At 49.6% G+C, this 20,252-nt stretch overlaps 1 protein-coding gene across 3 annotated transcripts in view; it reads left to right on the top strand.

Moving 5' to 3' along the window:
* The window catches only part of NCOR1 (nuclear receptor corepressor 1), a 110,697-nt gene that overhangs the window by 57,853 nt on the left and 32,592 nt on the right, over positions 1-20,252 (top strand). For all 3 annotated transcript variants that reach the window (XM_080982719.1, XM_080982720.1, XM_080982718.1), the window contains exons 18-26: positions 2,304-2,366; positions 6,521-6,660; positions 7,915-8,041; positions 9,541-10,102; positions 12,752-12,881; positions 14,508-14,688; positions 16,233-16,406; positions 17,719-17,879; positions 19,566-19,686. In XM_080982719.1, coding sequence (XP_080838845.1) covers positions 2,304-2,366; positions 6,521-6,660; positions 7,915-8,041; positions 9,541-10,102; positions 12,752-12,881; positions 14,508-14,688; positions 16,233-16,406; positions 17,719-17,879; positions 19,566-19,686 — 1,659 coding nt within the window. The remainder of the gene's footprint in view (positions 1-2,303; positions 2,367-6,520; positions 6,661-7,914; positions 8,042-9,540; positions 10,103-12,751; positions 12,882-14,507; positions 14,689-16,232; positions 16,407-17,718; positions 17,880-19,565; positions 19,687-20,252) is intronic.

The raw sequence follows: 20,252 nt of genomic DNA, 5'->3' as shown, positions 1-20,252 counted from the left end.
CTGGGGCTCCAGGATTCACATCATCACTCAGCCATGAAGCTGCCTCTCTCTCAGCTTTCTCTCTCAGCTTGTTGTGGGGATAATATGGGTCTTGGTGGTGGAGAACATTGTACACCACCTTGAGCTCCTGGGGGTGGGGAAAGGTAGAATATAAATGCAATAAATAAGCTCAAAATGAAAAAACTAAGAAAATAATTCGCCTCCCTAACTGTAAGTTAAGAGAAACAGAACCCAGACCTTCAGATAGCAACAGACAAAAGTTATTTTAAAATGCCTCTCCCCACTTTGCTTCCTTCATTGTCTAAATGCTTTCCATGCAGATGTGCTCTGAAAGTTTTATTTTATGCGCGAGGGTCTGCCTTGTCTGTCTTGTCCTAATTTTAAGAACAGCAGGCCAATTAAAAAAAGCGAACGAGGTCACTCTGTCTGTGGAGACGTGGTGTCGGTGGCCTTGATGCGCTTAAGAAATTCAGTGAATACTTCCCTCTTTACAATGGCCTCGGGACTGTTGATTCCGGTCCGTGGCTCCCTGTAGCGAATAAAAGCTCTCCGCAGTTATTTCCCTCAAAGAAAAGGATGACGCCCTGTCATTCTGTGCTCAGGAGGTCGCCCATTTATTCGTCTGTAAAGAGACGAGAAGAATCCAGGCAGCCGTCAGTATTGAAAATCAAGTCCATTATAAATACATTGCCATTTTGTGGGATCTCTTCTTAGCTATATTGGAAGGATTCTGGTTTATAAATTGTAAATTGGAAGGGAAATACATCACAGACACCCTTTCCTATGCAAAAACACCCCAAACGTGTTTAAGCTTCCTGTTGTCGTAAGTTGGGTGTGTGTGTGTTTAAAAAAACCGTGACCCAAAGTGGTGTCATTCGATGAAGCTGAATGCTGGAAGATTCAGGAAGAAAGCCCTTCTTCATGCAGCACAGAGTTAATCTATGGAACTCCCTCCCACAGGAGGCAGTGGTGAATACCAACTTAGCTGGCTTTCATAGAGAATTTGACAAATTCATCAATATCAGTGGCTACCAGCCTTATGTTCTCCCCTCCACTGTAGGAGTCCTTTTTTTTTTTTTTTTTTTTTTACATAAATCATTTTTATTGATTTTCCAATAAAAAACATCCAATTAAATATCCAATCATAATACTTCAATTAAAATAAAAAAGATCAAACTATAGTTCAAATTGTATTTACCGTATTTTTCGCTCCATAAGACGCACTTCTTTCCTCCTAAAAGGTAAGGGGAAATGTGAGTGCGTATTATGGAGCAAATGGCGCTGCGCAGAGAGGGAGAGCTGCACAGCACCCCTTCAGTGAAGCGGGAGGAGGAACAGAGCCCCACTTGCTGTCCTGGCTTCTGCCTTAGCTGCGTGCAGCCTCTTCCGGGCAGGGGGAGCCTTCATCCCCCTGCCCGGGAGAGGCTTTGCGCAGCTATCCCAGAAGCCGGAACAGCGAGAGGCTATCCCAGAAGCCATATCCCTCTTGCTGTTCTGGCTTCTGAGATTCAGAATATTTTTTTTCTTGTTTTCCTCCTCCAAAAACTAGGTGCATTTTATGGTGTGGTGCGTCTTAAAATACGTTATTAATTTCTCGGAGCTCCCCACGGTCTGGATCTCTGAAGCATATCTCCACATCTTAGTCCTGCTTCTCCTCGTTGTTTCCATATTTCCCACATCTCGATTTTAACGCTTCATCCTCCACTATAGGAGTCCTGATCCAGCAGGACTTTTCTTACATTCTTATGGAGCTTCCAGGTCCAGTGGCAGTCTATCTAGGTTCCTAGATTCTTAGGGCCCTTGTGAGAACCCAGCGCTGGGCCTGTTCCAGCAGCCAGTCTCGTGCGGATTGTCAGTCTCACGAACTCAAAAATGGTTTGCGTGGGCTCTTTGATAAAGAGGTGCTTAAGGAGAAAACCTCCTTTCACACCCTGGCACCCCTCCAGTGCGCCTTCTTTTTCTCCCCCCCTTGCACTCACAGGGGACCTCATGTCCTCCCTCTCTCCCCTTCGATTGCACTTGCAGGGGAGTTCTCTCTTTCTACCCTTCACTGGCGCTCGCAAGGGATCTCTCTTCCTCTTCCTCCCTCTCTCTTCCCCTTGCTTTTTGATGTAATAGGAACCGACTCTCTCCCGCTGTCAGTGGGCCTGGTTCCCGAATGGCCTCAGCAGGCCTTAATGTAAACAGATTAATAGATTACGCTGAAACCGCAAGTCTTGGCCCTTTCGCCATCTGACGGGCTCTCCCGCCTCTCTCTCTCTCTCTCTCTCTCTCTCTCTCTCTCTCTCCTTGCTCTGTTTCAGCTTCGGCAGAGCCGGTGGAGACATCCCGCTGGACGGAAGAAGAGATGGAAGTTGCGAAAAAAGGTAAAAGCACCCTTTTCTTTTTCAAGGAAGTGTTTTATTGAAGATTGGGCGAGTGTGTCTTGTACAATGCAAAGAGATTCTTCAGTGTTGTTAAACCTTTTTGCAACAGCCAGGAACCTTTTTTATTTATCATCAGACCATTGATCCATTCAGATCAATGTTGTTAGCACTGGCGGGCAGCAGCTCTCCAGGGTTTCAGACTCAGCCCTACCTAGAGATGCAGAGAGGCCTGTGGATCCCTGGAACCTTCTCGTGCAAAGCCGGGTGCTCTGCCATTGACCTGAGGCCCCTCCTGGCTTCAGAATGCAGGGTTTGTCATTTTCAAATAATTCCCTGAACCGGATGAAACAGACTAGAATAGAAAGATAGAGTAGGAAGGGATCCTGAGGATCATCTAGTCCAATGCAGGAATATGCAGCTGTCCGTTAACGGGGATCAGACCTGCGATGGGACTGTCTCTGAAGATCTTCTTCCCCAAACCAACTCATGGTGTTTGGTTAGCCCTCTAAAACGCTGAGGAGATTAGGCTGCTCCGGGCGTCAACATTTCAGTTTTATGAAGCTGGTTGCCTTGCAGCAATAAAGGCCACTCTTGACATTACCTGGGCTGAAAACCTGTGTGTTGACACACCTTGGTGGCCTTGGGTGCATTGCCATTCTGGACGCTTCTTGCAAACCTTTGAGGCTTAAATCGGCAGATGTTCTGAGTTGCATAAAGTGGGAACTCCCTTGTCATCAGATACCAGAGGTGAGTTCTTGCCGGATACTTATATATGGATGAAGAGAGAGGTTTGGGTCCTGTGTGGGAAGGGGAACGTTAAAAACGTGCCAGTCGAGTTGGAGAGAGGCAGTGTGGCGTAGTGGTTAGGGTGTCAAGCTAGATTCGAGTCCCCACTCCACCGTGAAGCTCACCGGGTGCGGCCGCCACTTGCCTCTCAGCCGAAGCTCTACCTCACAAGGATGTTGTGAGGGGGGAAATGAGGAGAGGAAGAGCCATGTGTCCTCCCTCAAGCTCTTTTATGCAGGAAAAGTGGGATATAACACAAACTAATAATACAAATCACCATTGTGGGTCCATAATAATAATAATAAACAGTTTAGGACACCTGCTCTTGCTGTTCGCTTGCTGGCACCTCCAACTGAAAGGGTCCCAGGACCATCGGAATGTGGCTCAGGGGTATTTGTGTCTAGACAAGTGGGGACTGCAACAAAGTGTTGCAGTATATCTCCGGTCCTGACATGGCGGGTGGGGAACCTCAAGCCCCCCACTCCCAGAGGCGGGGGATGAATTTGGTCCTCCAGATCCCTCTACCTGATCCTTGGGACTGTCCCCAACCCACAGCACCTCCTCTGAGTGCTCCTGCCTGGTCACAGTCCTTCCGTGAACCACAATTACGCCTCTTTGCTTGTGAGAGGTGTTTAGCGGTGCCCATTTGCGGAGACTTTTGCATGGCTGGAATGGAGGTGGCTGCAGAATGCTAAGAGAGTCCCATCCTTTGCCCCGCCCACCTTTGGCCACGCCCACCCCGGCCTGTGGCCCTCGGAATGTTGCCCACCTGGGGATGTGGACCTTGGTCTGCTTAGGCTTCCAGCCACACCTTCTCCAATCCTCTTTCTTCCACCTTCCAGATGATTCCTAGCGATTACTGAGCATCCTTGTGGTCCCTGTTGGACTGCTTTTTTAGGGGGTGGGGTTTTTCCCCTTTGGTTTGGCTTTGAAGATTTTTCATTTATTTATTTTTCGTTTTCTCCTTCTGCAAGCATTTTGTTTCCCCCCTGAATATCCTGACTTGCAGTTTCACCCCGGACTCATTCGCTCTCTCCACTCCTATCAGCACGGAGACACCAGTTTTGTTATTCGTAGGATAACCCAAAAAGTTTTGGTTCTGTAGAAAGAGGATCAGATCCTGCCTGAGGAGTCTTTTTCTATCATTTTCACCTGGAAAGGTCTCTTAGCTCTGTTTCGCTTCCACCATCTCTCTCTCTCTCTATGCTTAATACCGGTTGGGGTTTTGTGGGGGGAGGTTTAGCAGCTTTACAGCCCAGGGAGAATTAGGTTATGTCAACCAGGGAGACTGCATGATCCAGTAGATAAGCTCTCGGCGCTGCGGGGTCAAGGGAGCTGAGTTTTTTCCCCTTTTATTCTTGGCGCTGACATGGAATGACCTTAAAAGAGTCATGCTCTTCCCCCCTCCCAAAGCCGCCTCTGAGCATGTCAGTTTCGCTGTGTGGGAAAGGAGGCTAATTCTCATCTTCAGAGGAGAGAATTGCCAGCCTCAGGTGTCCTCCTTGGTGGTTTGTCCAACGCTTTTGTCTTCCTGGAAGGAGTATGGGAATCGTGCGGCCCGCTGTGGATTCATTTCTGTACCCTGATTCCTCAGCGGGATAATTAATCTGCATTCAGAGCTTCCCGTGGGGCCATTTATTTATTTTTAAAAATGCACACGCCGCTTGGTTTTAGGTGCTTTATTAAAAATAAAATGCTCAGTTTACAGAGAGAAGAAAACGATAAAATTATCGGTAAAAGGTAACAGGTAATAAAAAACAGCTCTACATTCATACCTCGGGTTAAATATGCTTCAGGTTTTCAGGTTACGCTCCGCGGCGACCCAGAAGTAACAGAACACGTTACTTCCGGGTTTCGCTGCTCGCGCATGCGCAGACGCTCAAAATGACATCATGCGCAAACGCAGCGAATCGCGACCTGCTCATGTGCAGACGCAGGTTGCATTCGCTTCAGGATGCAAACGGGGCTCCGGAACGGATCCCGTTCGTATCCAGAGGTACTACTGTATAAAACATTCAGAAGGTAAAATAAGCTCAAAACACATTAAAATACACATGGACATTCTGCACACATTAGTGAGCTTGTCTAAACATAAATGTTTTTAGCAGGTGCGGAAAAGAGTACAGCTGCCTGACGTCAACAGGCAAGGGGTTCCAGACTGCAGGTGCCGCCACGCTAAAAGATCCTTCAAATGTGGAAAGGGTATTATGCGGCGCTTGTAGCAGTGCCAGTTCTGCAGATCAGAGCAGCTGTGTGGCCTGTGTGGGGTCAGGCAATCTCGTAGGTAAACTGGTCCCAAGTTGTTAAAGACTTAATAGACTAATAGTAAGTAACACCTTGAACTTGGCCTGGAAGCAGCTTGGCAATCGGCGCCGGTCTCTGAGCACAGGTGTTCCATGTTGAAAGATAGCTCAGTCGGTAGAGTCTCTCAGAATCTCAGGCTTGTGGGTTTGAGCACCACTCCCTCTGTGGAGAGGGGAGTCCTGTGCGTCTTAAATTGTGGTGTGTAAGATAAAGTCCCGCCAAACAGCATAGAATTTTTCTATGTTGCCTTTGGCAACACGTAATTTGTTTTTTGGGTTTTTTTCCTCCAGTTCACGCTAAACTCGTCTTACTTTTATACCACAGCAAATCGCTCTGATATCTGCTTTCATGAGTGGCAATCTATGCCTATTTTAATTAAATAAAAATCTGAAAGGCTGCAGGTTCGTAGGCCTGCTTCCTGGGTTGTGTTGCTGTTTTGTGAAGCAAAGAAACCTTTGTATAGACCCTGAGGGGGGGAAAGCCCAGAGGTGCTGTAATGGTTCAAGGGGTTGCTCGTGCGTAAGCCGGTGCCCACACCTGGCTGGGTTGCCTAAGTGAACCTTTTCTGTCCGGACAGCCACTCACCCGTGGCTGTCTCAATCGCTGGCAGAATCCGTCAGTGGGCGTTTCTTAAACTTCTTCCAGCATAGAAGTTCCTTCACGCCCAGTCGCCTCCTACTTTCCCTGCGCGGAAGCCTTCTGCGCAAGGAAGGCGTAGGCAGCGGAGGACCCTTCCTCCCCCCACTGGTCCCCGGCAAGGAGTCATGTGACTCCCTCTCAGATTCCCCCATCTGCCCCCCTTCTCCACTGGAGCTGAGCTGATTCCCTTCCCCAGAAGATGGGCTGCCTCTCCCAATCCCGTGACGCTCTCTGGGATCCCTCTGGAGCTCTCGCTCTCCCTCCGGCACTGATGGCAGTTCCCTGACAGGTGTCTTGTAAATAAATCACATTCTCAGTGTTTCCCCCCACCCCTCCAACGCAATTTTGAAAGCCAGCGATTTCGGCGGTTATGATTCCTTTTTTTAAAAAAAAACCAACAACAGTCTCTCTTCTGCTTCCAACAGGGTTAGTGGAACACGGGCGCAACTGGGCAGCCATTGCCAAGATGGTGGGAACGAAGAGCGAGGCCCAGTGCAAAAACTTCTACTTCAACTACAAGAGGAGACACAACCTTGACAGCCTCCTTCAGCAGTACAAGCAGAAAGTGAGCAGGAGAAGGAGTGGGGGGGAGTCGCAGAATCGCAGAACTGTAAAGTTGGAAGGGACCCTAAGGGCCATCTAGTCCAACCCGCTGCAATCACGGCTAGAGAATCTCTGACACCCAACCTCTGCTTGGAAACCTCCACTGAAAGAGAGTTCACCATCTCCCAAGGGAGCTTGTCAAACAACTCTTACCCTCAGACAGTTCTTCCTGATGTTTAGTCAGAATCTCCCTCCTTGCAGTCTGAAGCCATCGGGTCTGGTGGCAGCCCTTCAGATATTAGTCAGCCTTGGCTCAAGTGCTGGGGCGGGGGCAAGGAGCATGCGGGCAAGGGCAGGGACGTTTTCCGTCTGGTTTGGAAAACCAGAGCCAGGTTCAAGAGAGGGCCCTCCTCATCTTTTTTTTAAAATCATTTTTATTGATTTGCCAATAAAAAACATCCAATTAATATATCCAATCATAATACTCCAATTAAAATAAAAAACTAAAATAAAAAAGACCACATTATAGTGCAAATTATAATTATTAATTTTTCGGGGCTCCCCACAGTCTGGATCTCTGAAGCATATCTCCACACCTCAGTCCTGCCTCTCCGTGTGGGCCTTCCTCATCTTGAGTCAGAGCCATCGGTCCCTTTAGCTCAGTATTGTCCACACTGACTGGCAGCAGTTCTCCAGAGTTTCACACAGGGAGGGTCTCTCCCAGCCCTCTCTAGGAGGTGCCAGGGATCGATCCTGGGAACTTTCCGGATGCAGAGCAGGGCCCCTGACAGAGAGCTGCAGTCTCTCCCCTCTAAAAGCAAAGTAGGGTTCTAGTCCTCACGATGAAGTGGTTCAAATGGGAACATAGGAAGCTGCCTTGCACTGTACGTGTAATAAATGAGCGCAACTAACTTAGCACAATTAAATTTCAATAGCACTTGGTTGGATATAACCTTTTATATTTTAGTGTATGCTTTTAAAAAACAAAACAAAAAAACCCTAAGATCTTGGCTGTACACCCCACCCAAAATGTAGCGTGTGAAGAAGCCCTTGTGATGTAGGCAGGAGACTGTTCTGTGTTTGGTGCCGGGTTAAGGGGTTAAAACCACAGAGTTGGGAAGAACCATAGAGCTGGGAAGAATCTAGCCTAACCAATGAGCCATGTGTGTGTGTCTTGTCTGTCTGTCTGCACCCATATATATATATATATATATATATATATATATATATATATATTTGAGTAACCACCTTCCCCTTATTTTTCTGCCTTTTTTAGTCTTCTCGAAGGCCCCGCGAGGAGCGCGAAGTCTCACAGTCCGAAAGCGTGGCATCGACCGTCTCCGCGCAGGAGGACGAGGACATCGAAGCGTCCAACGAGGAAGAGAACCCAGAAGACAGCGAAGGTGATTCTCAGATTGGCCCTCAAAATCCCAGCTGGATTTGCAGGTTTCGCTTCCCTTTCGATCGGGAAACAATCTGAATGGGATGATGGGAGTTGTAGTCCATGAGCCTTGGGTGTGCCCGTAGGCTCCTATCCCAGCGCTCCCTGTTTCTGGACTCCCATCAACCCCCACTCCTGCTGCTGTTGTACTCCAACTCCCATCGGTCCCAGCCAGAGTGGCCAATGGTGAGTTATGCTGGGACCTGTAGCCCAACACTATCTGAAGATGTCCAGGTTCCTCATCTCCAGAGTGCAAAAAGCAGAGAAGGCTGCAGTAGCCAAGACCAGAGCAGGATACTCCACAAACCAGGGTTATGATTATTATTCATTTATGAAAATATTTGTATACCGCTGTACCTTTACAAAAAATGAAAGCGGTTTACAAAAAAAAAAAGTGAAACCTTATAATAAAGCCATAAAGAGCTTAAAAACAGGCATCAATTAACCACTTTGGATGGATGTATTCTTAACCTGGGCATTTGGCAGAATACCAAAATGTTTTAAGCAGGCGTTTAAAAGTTGCCACAGAGGGTGCCTGCCGAATCTCTAGTAGCAGATTGTTCCACAGGACGGGGCCGATGACACCCAAGGCTCGGTTTCTTGTTCTCAAATGAGCCTCACCACCTGGGGGAATGATCAACGACACTCCTGCGGGTGAGGTGGGATATTAGGGGGTCAGGCAGAGGGGGGACTGAGTTTTCATCACCTTGGGTAGGGTAGCTGCTGTGGTCTGGCTTGGTGCAGTTTCAAGAGCACAGAGCCAATCGACCATGTCCACCCCCCTCCAGTGCTTTTTCCCCAGGGGGTACTCAAGGGCACACAGTACCGGCACCACTTTCCGTTGTTGTTAAAAACTGTGGCACTTGCTATAACAGCTTCATGGTGACTAAGGTAAAGGAAAAGGGACCCCAGTCGCGGACGACTTTGGGGTTGCGGCGCTCATCTCACTTTACTGGCCGAGGGAGCCGGCGTACAGCTTCCGGGTCATGTGGCCAGCAGGACTCAGCCGCTTCTGGCGAACCAGAGCAGCGCATGGAAACACCGTTTACCTTCCCGCCAGAGAATTTATCTACTTGCACTTTGACGTGCTTTCGAACTGCTAGGTTGGCAGGAGCAGGGACCAAGCAACGGGAGCTCACCCTGTCGCGGGGATTTGAACTGCCGACCTTCTGATCGACAAGTCCTAGGCTTTGTGGTTTAACCCACAACGCCACCCGCGTCCCTGACAGCACCACCCACATCCCTGCAGCGCCACCCACATCCCTGACATGGTACTTATTTTTCTAGGAAAAAGTCACTGACCCCACCCCACTGCCCAGAGGCCTAAGGTCTGTGAGGCGCCAGCTCTCTCCTCTTTTGAGAGTGCGTTGCCCGGCGCCGCTAAGCGGTAATCGTCTGGCATCCCGTTAAAGCTCCTTAATTACCGTTCGGATGCTTACACCCAACTTAATGCCTTTGCAGGTGCTGAAAATAGCTCCGACACCGAGAGCGCGCCGTCTCCTTCGCCGGCGGAGGCTGCCAAGCCCATGGAGGAGGCCCCTCCCGAGAGCGTCTCTTCCGCTTCCAGGATGACGACCGCCGAGGCAGCGGAGCAGGAGCCCCCCGTGAAAACAGCGCCCGGGGCCTCCCCTCCCTCGGCAGCCCAGAGCTCCAAGCCGGTAGCCGAGAGCGAGAGCCCTGAGCTGCAGGTGAAGGAAGAGGCGGGGGCCGAGGCGGAGGAATCCATGGAGGCCGAGAGCGGGAGCCAGCTTGCAGACACCAAGCCTGTCCTCCCCGCAAACCCCAAAGTGGAGCCCCTGGAGCCCGAAGCGAGGCTTCCGGAAGACGTCCAGGTGAAGACGGAGAGCGATGCCAAAGAGCGGGAAGAGGAGATGATGGCCAAGGAGAAGACGGAGCCGGAAGGGATGGACTTTGGCTTGGCCCAGGAGGCTAGTGCCCAGAGGATGGAGCCCACCTCGGACAATGACTCGAGCGCCACTTGTAGTGCTGACGAGGACGTGGACGGAGAACCCGACAGGCAGAGGTAAAAAGGTCTGCCCTCCGGTCGAAGGCTGGAGAGTTTTCACAAAGAATTGGTGCTACTGATTGTGGCCAGATGAGGAGCCGTTCTGGCCCGCTGTGTACCATCTGCTTTGCGGACTTGTCCACCTAAGTTGGATAGGCGAGCAATTCAGTACGTTCCCAATTTAGAGCAGGGCTTGGGCTCCTCCATCCTGTGTGCCAAGCCTGACCTGCCAGAGGTTCAGATTTGGCCTTTGCTCGGAAACCCCTGCCCCACACCTGACATCGTATGTGATGTGGGGCAGGTAGAGGCACGTCTGGCAGCGCACAACCAAATGCACTCCCCCTCGTGCTTTCGGAGGTATCGCTGAAGCCTCAGGTCTCTTAATGCGCCACGTAGCACTCTCTGCAAATCCTGCACGGTGCTTGGAAGACCCACTTTTGGGACTTCAAAGCATCCACTCACCTCACAGCATTGCAACTTTGGGAGGCTGGCAGCTACACAGCCCTCACACCTGTCAAATGTGACCTACATGCTTAGGATCTGAGAAGGATCCATCTGGCCTGTGGACCCTATAAAATTCCTCAACCCTGATTTAGAGACAAGTGGTTTTTTTTAGTCCAAGACTGCTTTTAGCCACAGGCCTTCTTCAAATGAAGCAAAGGATCTCCATAATTTTGTGTATGTGTTTAGGCCAGGAATACCTAATCTGCTTGGGCCCTGTGGGAAGGGGGAGGGCCCATTTGGAAATCTAGGAAGCTGTTGCAGGCACCATGAAATAGTGAGAGCCAATGTGGTGTAGTGCTGGACTAGGAGGACCTGGGAGACCAGGGTTCAAATTCCCACTGGGCCATGAAGCTCACTGGGTGACCTTGGGCCAGTCACTCTCAGATTCCCTTTCAGGAATTCATTAGCTGTGATTCCTGCTTTGCAGGGGGTTGGACTAGATGTCCCTTTGGGTCCCTTCCAACTCTACAATTCCGAGATTCTAAGATGTGGAGGGACACGGCGTCTTCCCAGCCAAGCCATGTAGCAGGAGGTGCTCCTTCCCCTCTTGTTAGCCTGGAAATTTGGCTTGCCAGCCCTCCCCCCCCCAATCATTCTCGGTTTCCTGCCCCTAAAACACGGAATCCAGTCTGGCCAGGGGTGAAGAGTGGAGCTACCTTTCCCTCTTCCAGCCTCGCCATCTGCACATATCTCTGATCTCCCCTGCACAGAATTCCTTGGTTGCCCATTTCAGCCAGGTGAGGTGTTTAAATGCAAGGCTGGGCTGGGCTGAAAAAAGCAACCCCGTCGCTCCTAACATTCAAGTCTCGGTGGTGTTGGCCCCGCAGTTTTTCTGCTGCCAAGAGTGCGCAGACTGCTCTTGCACAGCGGGGGGAGTTTGTGTGCTGTCCGGGGAACTATCTCCAGTTGTTCCTTCCGCCTTCCTCTCCAGGGTTTCAGTGCCGTCTGCGATACACCCGGCCCCTCTGGGTGTAATGGAAAGTTTCCTCTCTCCCGCTCAGGGTTGGCTTGGAAGCCATCCATGGAACGGTCTTAGTTGGGCTTGCCCTGGACAGGGTGTTAAATGTCAAAGCTATTGAGTTGCTCTGTTTCCATTTTTTTTTTCTTACCAAGAGTATCGCAGAGAACTTTCCCTTCTAGCCAATGGAGGGGCCGGGGGAAGAATCTCTGCTGTTGGTCCATAAAAGTCCCAGACCAGCCTGCTGCAATCAGCTACCCAGAGGACATTTCCCTTTTTCTTTTTAGTTAGGGTTGCCACCCCGAAAGTTGTTGAACTTTTTTTAAAACAAAAAAACACCAAAATAACATTCCAGGACAAAGCGTCAGTTCCAGGAAAATCCGGATGTATGGCAGTCCTGTTTTTAGTCATATTATTGCTTAATTAATGGTACCCTGTTTTTATCCTACCATTCCTCCATGGAGCTCAAGGGTGGCATACATAGTTTTCTTCCTCCCCATTTAATCCTCACAGCAAACCCTTTAAGGTAGGTTAGGCTGAGAGTGACCACAAGGTCACCCAGTGAACTTCATGGCCGAGTGGGGAGCGTTGCTTAGAGTCCAACACTCTAACCACTATGCTACGCTGGACGTCTATGGGTCATTCGTTTCCCCCCTTTTTTTTCTTTCCTCGGTGAGTTCTCTCTTTAAAAAAACCCAAATCATTGGTTTCATAATTTATAGCAAAACCAGTAATTGCAACACAAGAAATACATCATTTCAGAAACAATTAGGTACGTCAGTCAGTTGAAGACTCTGCCTTATGTAATTATCTGCATTTGCCTTTTTCACTCTTTTCGGTTACATTTGGTTTAAACAAGTCCTGCCCTAAACAGATCAAGCCGTTCCAATTTCCAAATAAGAGCGTACTGAGTTGGTGATGCTCTGCCATTATCCTTTATCTTCCTATATAGTATTTGTGTAAGGGGAAAAAATCGTCATGCTGCAATTCATGTGCCTGCCAGCTGGCGGGGTTGGTGAGCAACGTAAGCAGGGGCAGCAACAGCCCCAAATGTTAACATTAAATAGTGCAGTTACTCCAGGATAAACCTAATCCGCTTTCTTACCTCCCTTCACTGTTCTCAGTTTTTCGTGTTATTTTTTCTGCATATGCAATAGTCCCGTTCCGCCGCCATGTGTTCTGATGTCATTTCCTTCCCCATCCAGAATGTTTACGATGGACTCGAAGCCTTCCCTGTTGAATCCCACCGGGCCCCTCCTTGTGTCGTCCGCGATAAAACAAGTGCCGATGGACTTGCAGCAGCTTCAGCACCGGGCAGCTGTGATACCACCCATGGTATGTTCCGTTCCGCATGGCGCTAGGGATCCCCTTGACCAGGAAGGCCCCTAGCTCAGCAGAGGGGCACCCATCATTCCTGGCAATGTGGGCAGTGGTTAGGGTCAAAGGGAGCTTGGGAGTGCAGCAGCGCCTAGACCTTAAGGAGCAGGAAGGCTTCTGATCAAACCAGTCCCACATTAGATGCATTGCCAGGCAGAGGGGAGCAGGTGGTGCTGTGGTCTAAACCCCTGAGCCTCTTGGGCTTGCTGATCGGAAGGTCAGTGGTTCGAATCCCCACGATGGAGTGAGCTGCTGTTGCTCTGTCCCTTCTTCTGCCAACCTAGCAGTTCGAAAGCACACGAGTGCAAGTAGATAAATAGGTACCACTGTGCCAGGAAGGAAAGCAGCATTTCTGTGCGCTCTGGCACTCATCACAGTGTCCCGTTGTGCCAGAAGTGGTTTAGTCCTGCTGGCCACATGACCTGGAAAGTTGTCTGTGGACAAACTCAAGCTGAAGCGAGATGAGTGCCACAACCCCATAGTCGCCTTTGATTGGACTTAACTGTCAAGGGGTCTTTTACCTTTTTGCATTGCCAGGCAATTTGGGCCTCGAAAATCCAGGCAAAATCCTGGAAGCTCTCCTTTTGATGAATACGTGGCTTCCGATTGGCTCCGTGCAGATGTCCTCCGAGTTGAATCGTGACAAGACAGAAGGACTGTTTCTGGTGGGCAGGGAGCGGGCAGGCGTGGGGGACTCCCTGGTCCTGAATGGGGTAACTGTGCTACTAAAGGACCAGGTGCGCTGTCTGGGAGTCATTTTGGACTCACAGTTGCCTGTAGAAGCGCAGGTCAATTCTGTGTCCAGGGCAGCTGGTCTACCAGCTCCATCTGGTACACAGGATGAGACCCTACCTGCCCGCGGACTGTCTCACCAGAATGGTGCATGCTCTAGTTATCTCCTGCTTGGGCTACCTTTGAAGATGACTTGGAAACTAAAACTAATCCAGAATGCAGCAGCAAGACTGGTCAGTTCGAGTGGCCACTGGGACCATATAACACCGGTCCTAAAGGATCTACATTGGCTCCTAGTACGTTTCCGAGCACAATTCAAAGTGTTGGTGCTGATCTTTAGAGCCCTAAACGGCTTCGGCCCAGTATGCCTGAAGGAGCGTCTCCGCCCCCATCATCCAGCCCGGACACTGAGATCCAGCGCCGAGGGCCTTCTGGTGGTTCCCTCACTGAAAGAAGTGAGGTTACAGGGAACCAGGCAGATGGATTTCTCAGTGGTGGCGCCCGCCCTGTGGAACGCCCTCCCGTCAGTTACCAAAGAGATAAATATTTTACTTTTAGAAGACATCTGAAAGCAGCCTTGCACTGGAAAGTTCTTAATGGTTGTTCTTTGTTTTGTTGGGAGCCACCCAGAGTGGCCGGGGAAACCCAGTCAGGTGGGCGGCATATGAATAATGATATAATAAAATTATTATTAAGCTGTTGGAAGCTCTCCTTACGATGAATGGGTGGCTTCCGATGTCCTCCCAAATCCGTTCCGAGCCGTTTTTGCTTTTCTTTTTTGACAATCAAGTGTCGTGCAAATTTCATGAAAAGAGCCGCGTCTGTTTCCTTCGCCCTCCTGCTTCTCTGCAGGTCTCTTCTACTCTGCAGGGGCTCCCCATGAGTGGCTACACCCTTTTCCAGCAGCACATCAAGGCCATGCACAAGTCCACCATGTTGGAAGAGCGACAGCGGCAGGAGACCATGGAGGTGGATTGCCGGAGGCCAGGCAGCCCCTGCGGCCCGTCCAAGAGCCCAAACGTTGAGTGGGACGGTAGGTGGAGCCCGCAACCCTCCCACCCTCGTCCCTTCCCCAGCCTTCCACCCTCCAGAGGTTGCTGAGCTGCAGCCCTGGCCTACGCAGCCCCGGCCTACGCAGCTTCCCAGAGTTTCAGACATGTGCGTGTGCGTTCTCAGCGCTGCCTAGAGATTTCTTGGGTCAAACCCCAGGAGAGCTACAGTCCTGTCCCAAAAAGCAAAACAAGGTTCCGGTCCTCATGATTCTGATTTCATTAGGAAGCTGCCTGGTAAGGAGTCAGACCAATGGGCTGCCTAGCTCAGTGTTGCCTACTCTGACTGGCAGAGGCTGTCCAGGGTTTCACACCAGGTGGGACATCAGATGTTCTACCACTGAGCTGCAGTTTTTCCCCATCAAATTTTAGTACACCCGTACCTTGGTTCTTGAACTACTGCAATGCGCTCTACGTGGGGCTACCTTTGAAGGTGACCCGGAAACTACAACTAATCCAGAATGCAGCAGCCAGACTGGTGACTGGGAACAGCCGCCGAGACCATATAACACCGGTCTTGAAAGACCTACATTGGCTCCCAGTACGTTTCCGAGCACAATTCAAAGTGTTGGTGCTGACCTTTAAAGCCCTAAACGGCCTCGGTCCAGTATACCTGAAGGAGCGTCTCCACCTCCATCGTTCTACCCGGACACTGAGGTCCAGCACCGAGGGCCTTCTGGCGGTTCCCTCACTGCGAGAAGCCAAGTTACAGGGAACCAGGCAGAGGGCCTTCTCGGTAGTGGCGCCCTCCCTGTGGAACGCCCTCCCACCAGATGTCAAAGAGAACAACAACTACCAGACTTTTAGAAGACATCTGAAGGCAGCCCTGTTTAGGGAAGCTTTTAATGTTTGATGTATCATAGTATTTTAATATTCTTTTGGAAGCCGCCCAGAGTGGCTGGGGAAACCCAGCCAGATGGGCGGGGTATAAATAATAAATTATTATTATTATTATTATTATTATTATTATTGAACCTCTTGGTACTTGGACATTTTGGCTCCTGAACGCCGCAAACCCGGAAGTGAGTGTTCTGGTTTGCGAACGTTTTTCGGAAGCCGAACGTCTGACGTCGTTTCCGTGGCTTCCGATTGAGTGCAGGAAGCTCCTACAGCCAATTGGAAGCCGCACCTTGGTTTTCAAACCGTTTCGGGAGTCAGATGGACTCCCAGAACGGATTAAGTTCAACAACCAAGGTACCAGCGTATTATGAGATAGCGGGGTAGCCCCCTGTCCTTCCTTTTCTCCTTTTCCATAATTTGTACAGATCTATGATGTAGCTCAATGGTAGAGCCTTGCATGCTCAGGGTTCCAGGTTACATCACCCCACACTGCTCCCTGGGGAGAGTGTTCTGCAAACAGGGAGCCACCACAGAAAAGGCCCTGTTCTCGTGTTGCCACCCTCCGGACCTTTCGTGGCTCCTTTGGGTGACACCCCCCTGATGCTTGGAATAAAAACGTAGGGGACTTCTAGTTTGCCTGCAGTCTCTGCAATCCCCAGCCTGACTTGTGCTGCTTTCCTTTCCGCAGGGAAGTCCGTTGCCTACATGCCTTACGCCGACGTCAAGCGAGCCATGGAGCAGGAGGCCCAGATGCAGAGTGCGGTGGTGAGGTCAGCCTCGCCTTACCGCCTGTCTCCGAGGGAGGTCAGCAAGGTCTCCCCGCAGCCTGACATGAACGCCGCTCGCTACAGCGTCCCCCCAGGTATTTTTGGCCCAGTCAACTGTGCCCCCCCCATTTGCTTGCTGGGAGGATCGGGGTAGGTAGGGGTGGGTTTGTTGAAGATTGGGTTCTTGGAGCCTGGTTTTTTAAAAATTTAAAATAATAATAATTATTATTGTTATTATCATACCCCAAAGAATGAATAAAACAGTGAAATTACTGGTAAATTATAGAATCCTAGAGTTGGGGAGGATTATCTAGTTCCCATGCTCTGAGCTAACCAGTTAAAAACAACCATTTGAAGGGTTATTGGACGGGGGTTATTGGGTTGTTGTTCTTATTTTGATTATGTCTTTTGTGGTTTTATATTTTGATATTATTCTGTGAACCGCCCTGAGACCTCCAGGTATAGGGCGGTATATAAATAAAATAAAATAATAAAATAATTTAAAACACCCCCCAAAATAATTAAAATCAGCTCTAAGCTGAAAACCAGATTCAGGCATATGTAAACATTCTATGTATCTGGGCAGGATTGCGGAAACAGAAATGCTTTTAGTAGGCTTCAGAAAGAGTGCCTGCCAGCCTGGTGTCAATAGGCAGAGAATTGGGAGTGTAAGTGCTTCCACACTAAAAGATTTGATTTCTTGTTTTTTGTTGCATTCACTTGAATATTTAGGATCCATGCTTTTGTGACATGTATCAAGGCAGCTTGCAAAATGAAATGCCATAAAACCAGCTGATAAATAATCTGAAAAATGTAATTTAAAACATGGATAGAATTGTAATAGATACTAATTGGTGACAGGGGAGGAGGAGGGACCACAGCGGAACGCTTTGAATGCAGGCGGTCCTGGGTTCAGTTCCTGGCGTCTCCAGGTAGAACTGGGGGAGACCCCTATCTGAAACCCTAGAGAGCTGCTGCCTGTCAGTGTAGGAGACAATTCTGAGCTAAGGGCTCGACTCTGCATAAGGCAGTGTCCCTTGATCCTGCCATCGCTGATAGGGGTTAAGCCCCCTTCAGTTTAGCGAGAATTTCCCTTTACTAAATGAGCATAGCGTTGGGCTTTGAGCATAGTTTTTGAATGCACAATTTCGCTTCCTGCAATTTGGGTTTTCAGACGAATCGCAGGCACTCTCGAAGCTTAAAAACGGCAAATTTAAAACAGATTTCTGCAGATGAAAACTTGTTAAGTCGAAGCTTTTTGACTATGGCTAGAAACTTGGAAAGCGTACAGAGGGTGGCTCATCATTCAGTTCTGATATTTGTTAGCTTTCTTTAAAAATGATGCAGATTATTCACCCTGTTATTTACGGAGGCCTTTCCCTGCTCTCTCCCTCCCCTCTTTCCAAGTCCTCCAACCTGCTCCTCATCAAGTCATTAGCAACCTACCTGAAGGGGTCCGGCCCCCAACCACCCGGCCCACCAGGCCGCCGCCCCCCCTGATCCCGTCCTCCAAAACAGTGGTTCCATCTGAGAAGCCTTCTTTCATCATGGGAGGGTCCATCTCGCAAGTAAGCCGGGGGGGGGGGGGGACGACGACTACTTTCTATTAAAGGGGCTCATTTTAGCAACATGCCATACTGGGGAGACGGCTAGCCTTACCCTGTAGAACAAGGGGCTTACCGTATTTTTCGCTCTATAAGATGCACCAGATCATAAGACGCACCTAGTTTTTGGAAGAGGAAAACGAGGGGGAAAAATATTCTGAATCCCAGAAGCCAGGACAGCTAGCGGGATCGCTGCGCAGCTCCTCTATATGGAGGATTTCGTCCCGCTGCACATCCAGGGCATTATGATAGTCATCTTTCAACAAACGTCGTTGTTTTCCTAGCACTACTGTCAAATCTTCCTATACATAATCAAAAGTTAAAAACAGGAATCCCAAATTACACACAGTATACCTTTACAAAACAATAAAGCAAAGGCCAGAAAAATATATTTGTACCAGAAAAATATACCGCATTTTTCGCCAGACCATAAGACGCACCTAGTTTTTGGTAAAGGAAAACAAGAAAAAAAATATTCTGGATCCCAGAAGCCAGGACAGCAAGCGGGATCGCTGTTCTGGCTTCTGGCTTAGCCGCGCGCAGCCTCTCCCGGGCAGGGGGAGCCTTCATCCCCTGCCCGGGAGAGGCTGCGCACGGCTAAGGCTCCCCCAAGAGCCGCGTTCCCTTTAAAGAGTGCGCGGAGCGTGTGTGCGGCTCTTGGGGGCTTTTCCCCAAGGACAGAGAAGGGCAGCCCCCTTTTCTCCTCTGGGAAAAGCCCCCAAGAGCCTCACACACGCTCCATGCGGCTCTTTAAAGAGAGCGCTGAGCAGAGCCTCCCGCCTGCATTCGCTCCATAAGATGCACACACATTTCCCCTTACTTTTTAGGAGGGGAAAAGTGCGTCTTATAGAGCGAAAAATATGGTAGCTGGTGATACGCAAGAAGCAACAAAGGAGGTCCATTGCGGCCCTTGCTTCCAGTTTCTTCTGCCAAGCAAATGCCAAGTGGGACCTCTGCAGCAAAATGTTGCAGTCCGAAGTTGCTCCCTGTACCTGATTCCAGTTGTCCGCTCCTCAGACTCCACAATCAGCATCTGAGGCCCTTCTCTCTCTCTGCCCTCTGCAAGAGATACTTGGAGAACTGTCCTTTTCTGTTGCGTTGTGCAAAAACATTCAGAAGGTACCAGGATGCGGAAGCCTGGTGTGTGCGCGTGAAGGATTTTGCGCAAGCGTGCATGCAGCTGTTCCATGGCAGGGCAGGATGCGGCTGGTCAGTGTTGCTGCTGCTGCTGTTGCATTTATTTATATTTTGCTTTTTTTCTCAAGCCAGGGCTCGAGGCGGCTGACGCAAATCAAAACAAGACAGAAAAAAAATGCAAAAAGCTAAAAACATAGAAAGGATCGCAGTTAAAGTGCAACAGAGCTCTAACAAAATTAAAGCAGTGTAAAAACACGTCTGTTAAAAAGCAGATAGTTAAAGCAGCACGGCACTATTAAAAACCCTTTCCATTAAAAACAGCCAGTCCCCCAGAGCAATGATGGAGCCAGCCTGGCTTGTCTGCGGAGGGAGTTCTAGACTCTTAGAGGAGCCACCGAGAATGTTCAGTTCCGCTCTTGTTTCTGCATACCAACCAGCAGCGTGATCCGCTCTGCGCTGGCTTCAAACTGAATTAACGCCACATTTTTGCTTCTCTCCCCTTCCGACTTCCAGGGAACACCGGGCACTTACTTAACGTCCCACAGCCAGACGTCTTACAGTCAAGAACCACCTAAGCCCTCTGTGGGATCCATCTCCCTAGGGCTGCCCAGGCAACAGGAATCTGCCAAACCAGGTAAGTGATGCTGTGGGGCGGGAGAGATCTAGTTTCTGCTCCAGTCTCTGGTGTGAAGTGGGGGAGAGGGAACCCAGTGTTTTCTTGTGAATGGTTCCCACTCATAATTACTGGCTGTATGTTCTGAGAATGGTCCCATGTGGCCAGCCGTGAGTCAAAACCTGTCTTTAGAACGTGTGAACAGGGGAGCAGCCCTGCAGGATCAGGCCCAGGACGCCTACAGTCCAGCAATCTGTTCCATGCTCTGCTCTGCTTCCAGAACTGGAAGCACTGATGCTTCCGATAGAAACCGCAGGAGGGGAGAGGGTTTCCCCACATGCATCCCTTTCCTCATTTAATCACCACAACAACTTTGTGAGGTAGACTCAGAGGCAGTGACTGGCCCCCAAGGTCGCACCCAGTGAGCTTCATAACCGAGTGGGAATTTGAACTCTCGTCTCCCAGGTCCTAGTCATATATATATATATATGCACAATTTATTGATTTTATAATAACAAAGAAAAAAAAGGAAAACATCATAAACACATTTTTAAACCATATTTTTTTGCTTGACTTCCCTCCACTCC

The sequence above is a fragment of the Podarcis pityusensis genome (genome assembly GCF_964106645.2).
Source record: "Podarcis pityusensis genome assembly, chromosome: 15".
Taxonomy (NCBI): domain Eukaryota; kingdom Metazoa; phylum Chordata; class Lepidosauria; order Squamata; family Lacertidae; genus Podarcis; species Podarcis pityusensis.
The sequence above is the reverse complement of the archived record's forward strand: the minus strand, read 5'-3'. Positions and strand labels throughout refer to the sequence as shown.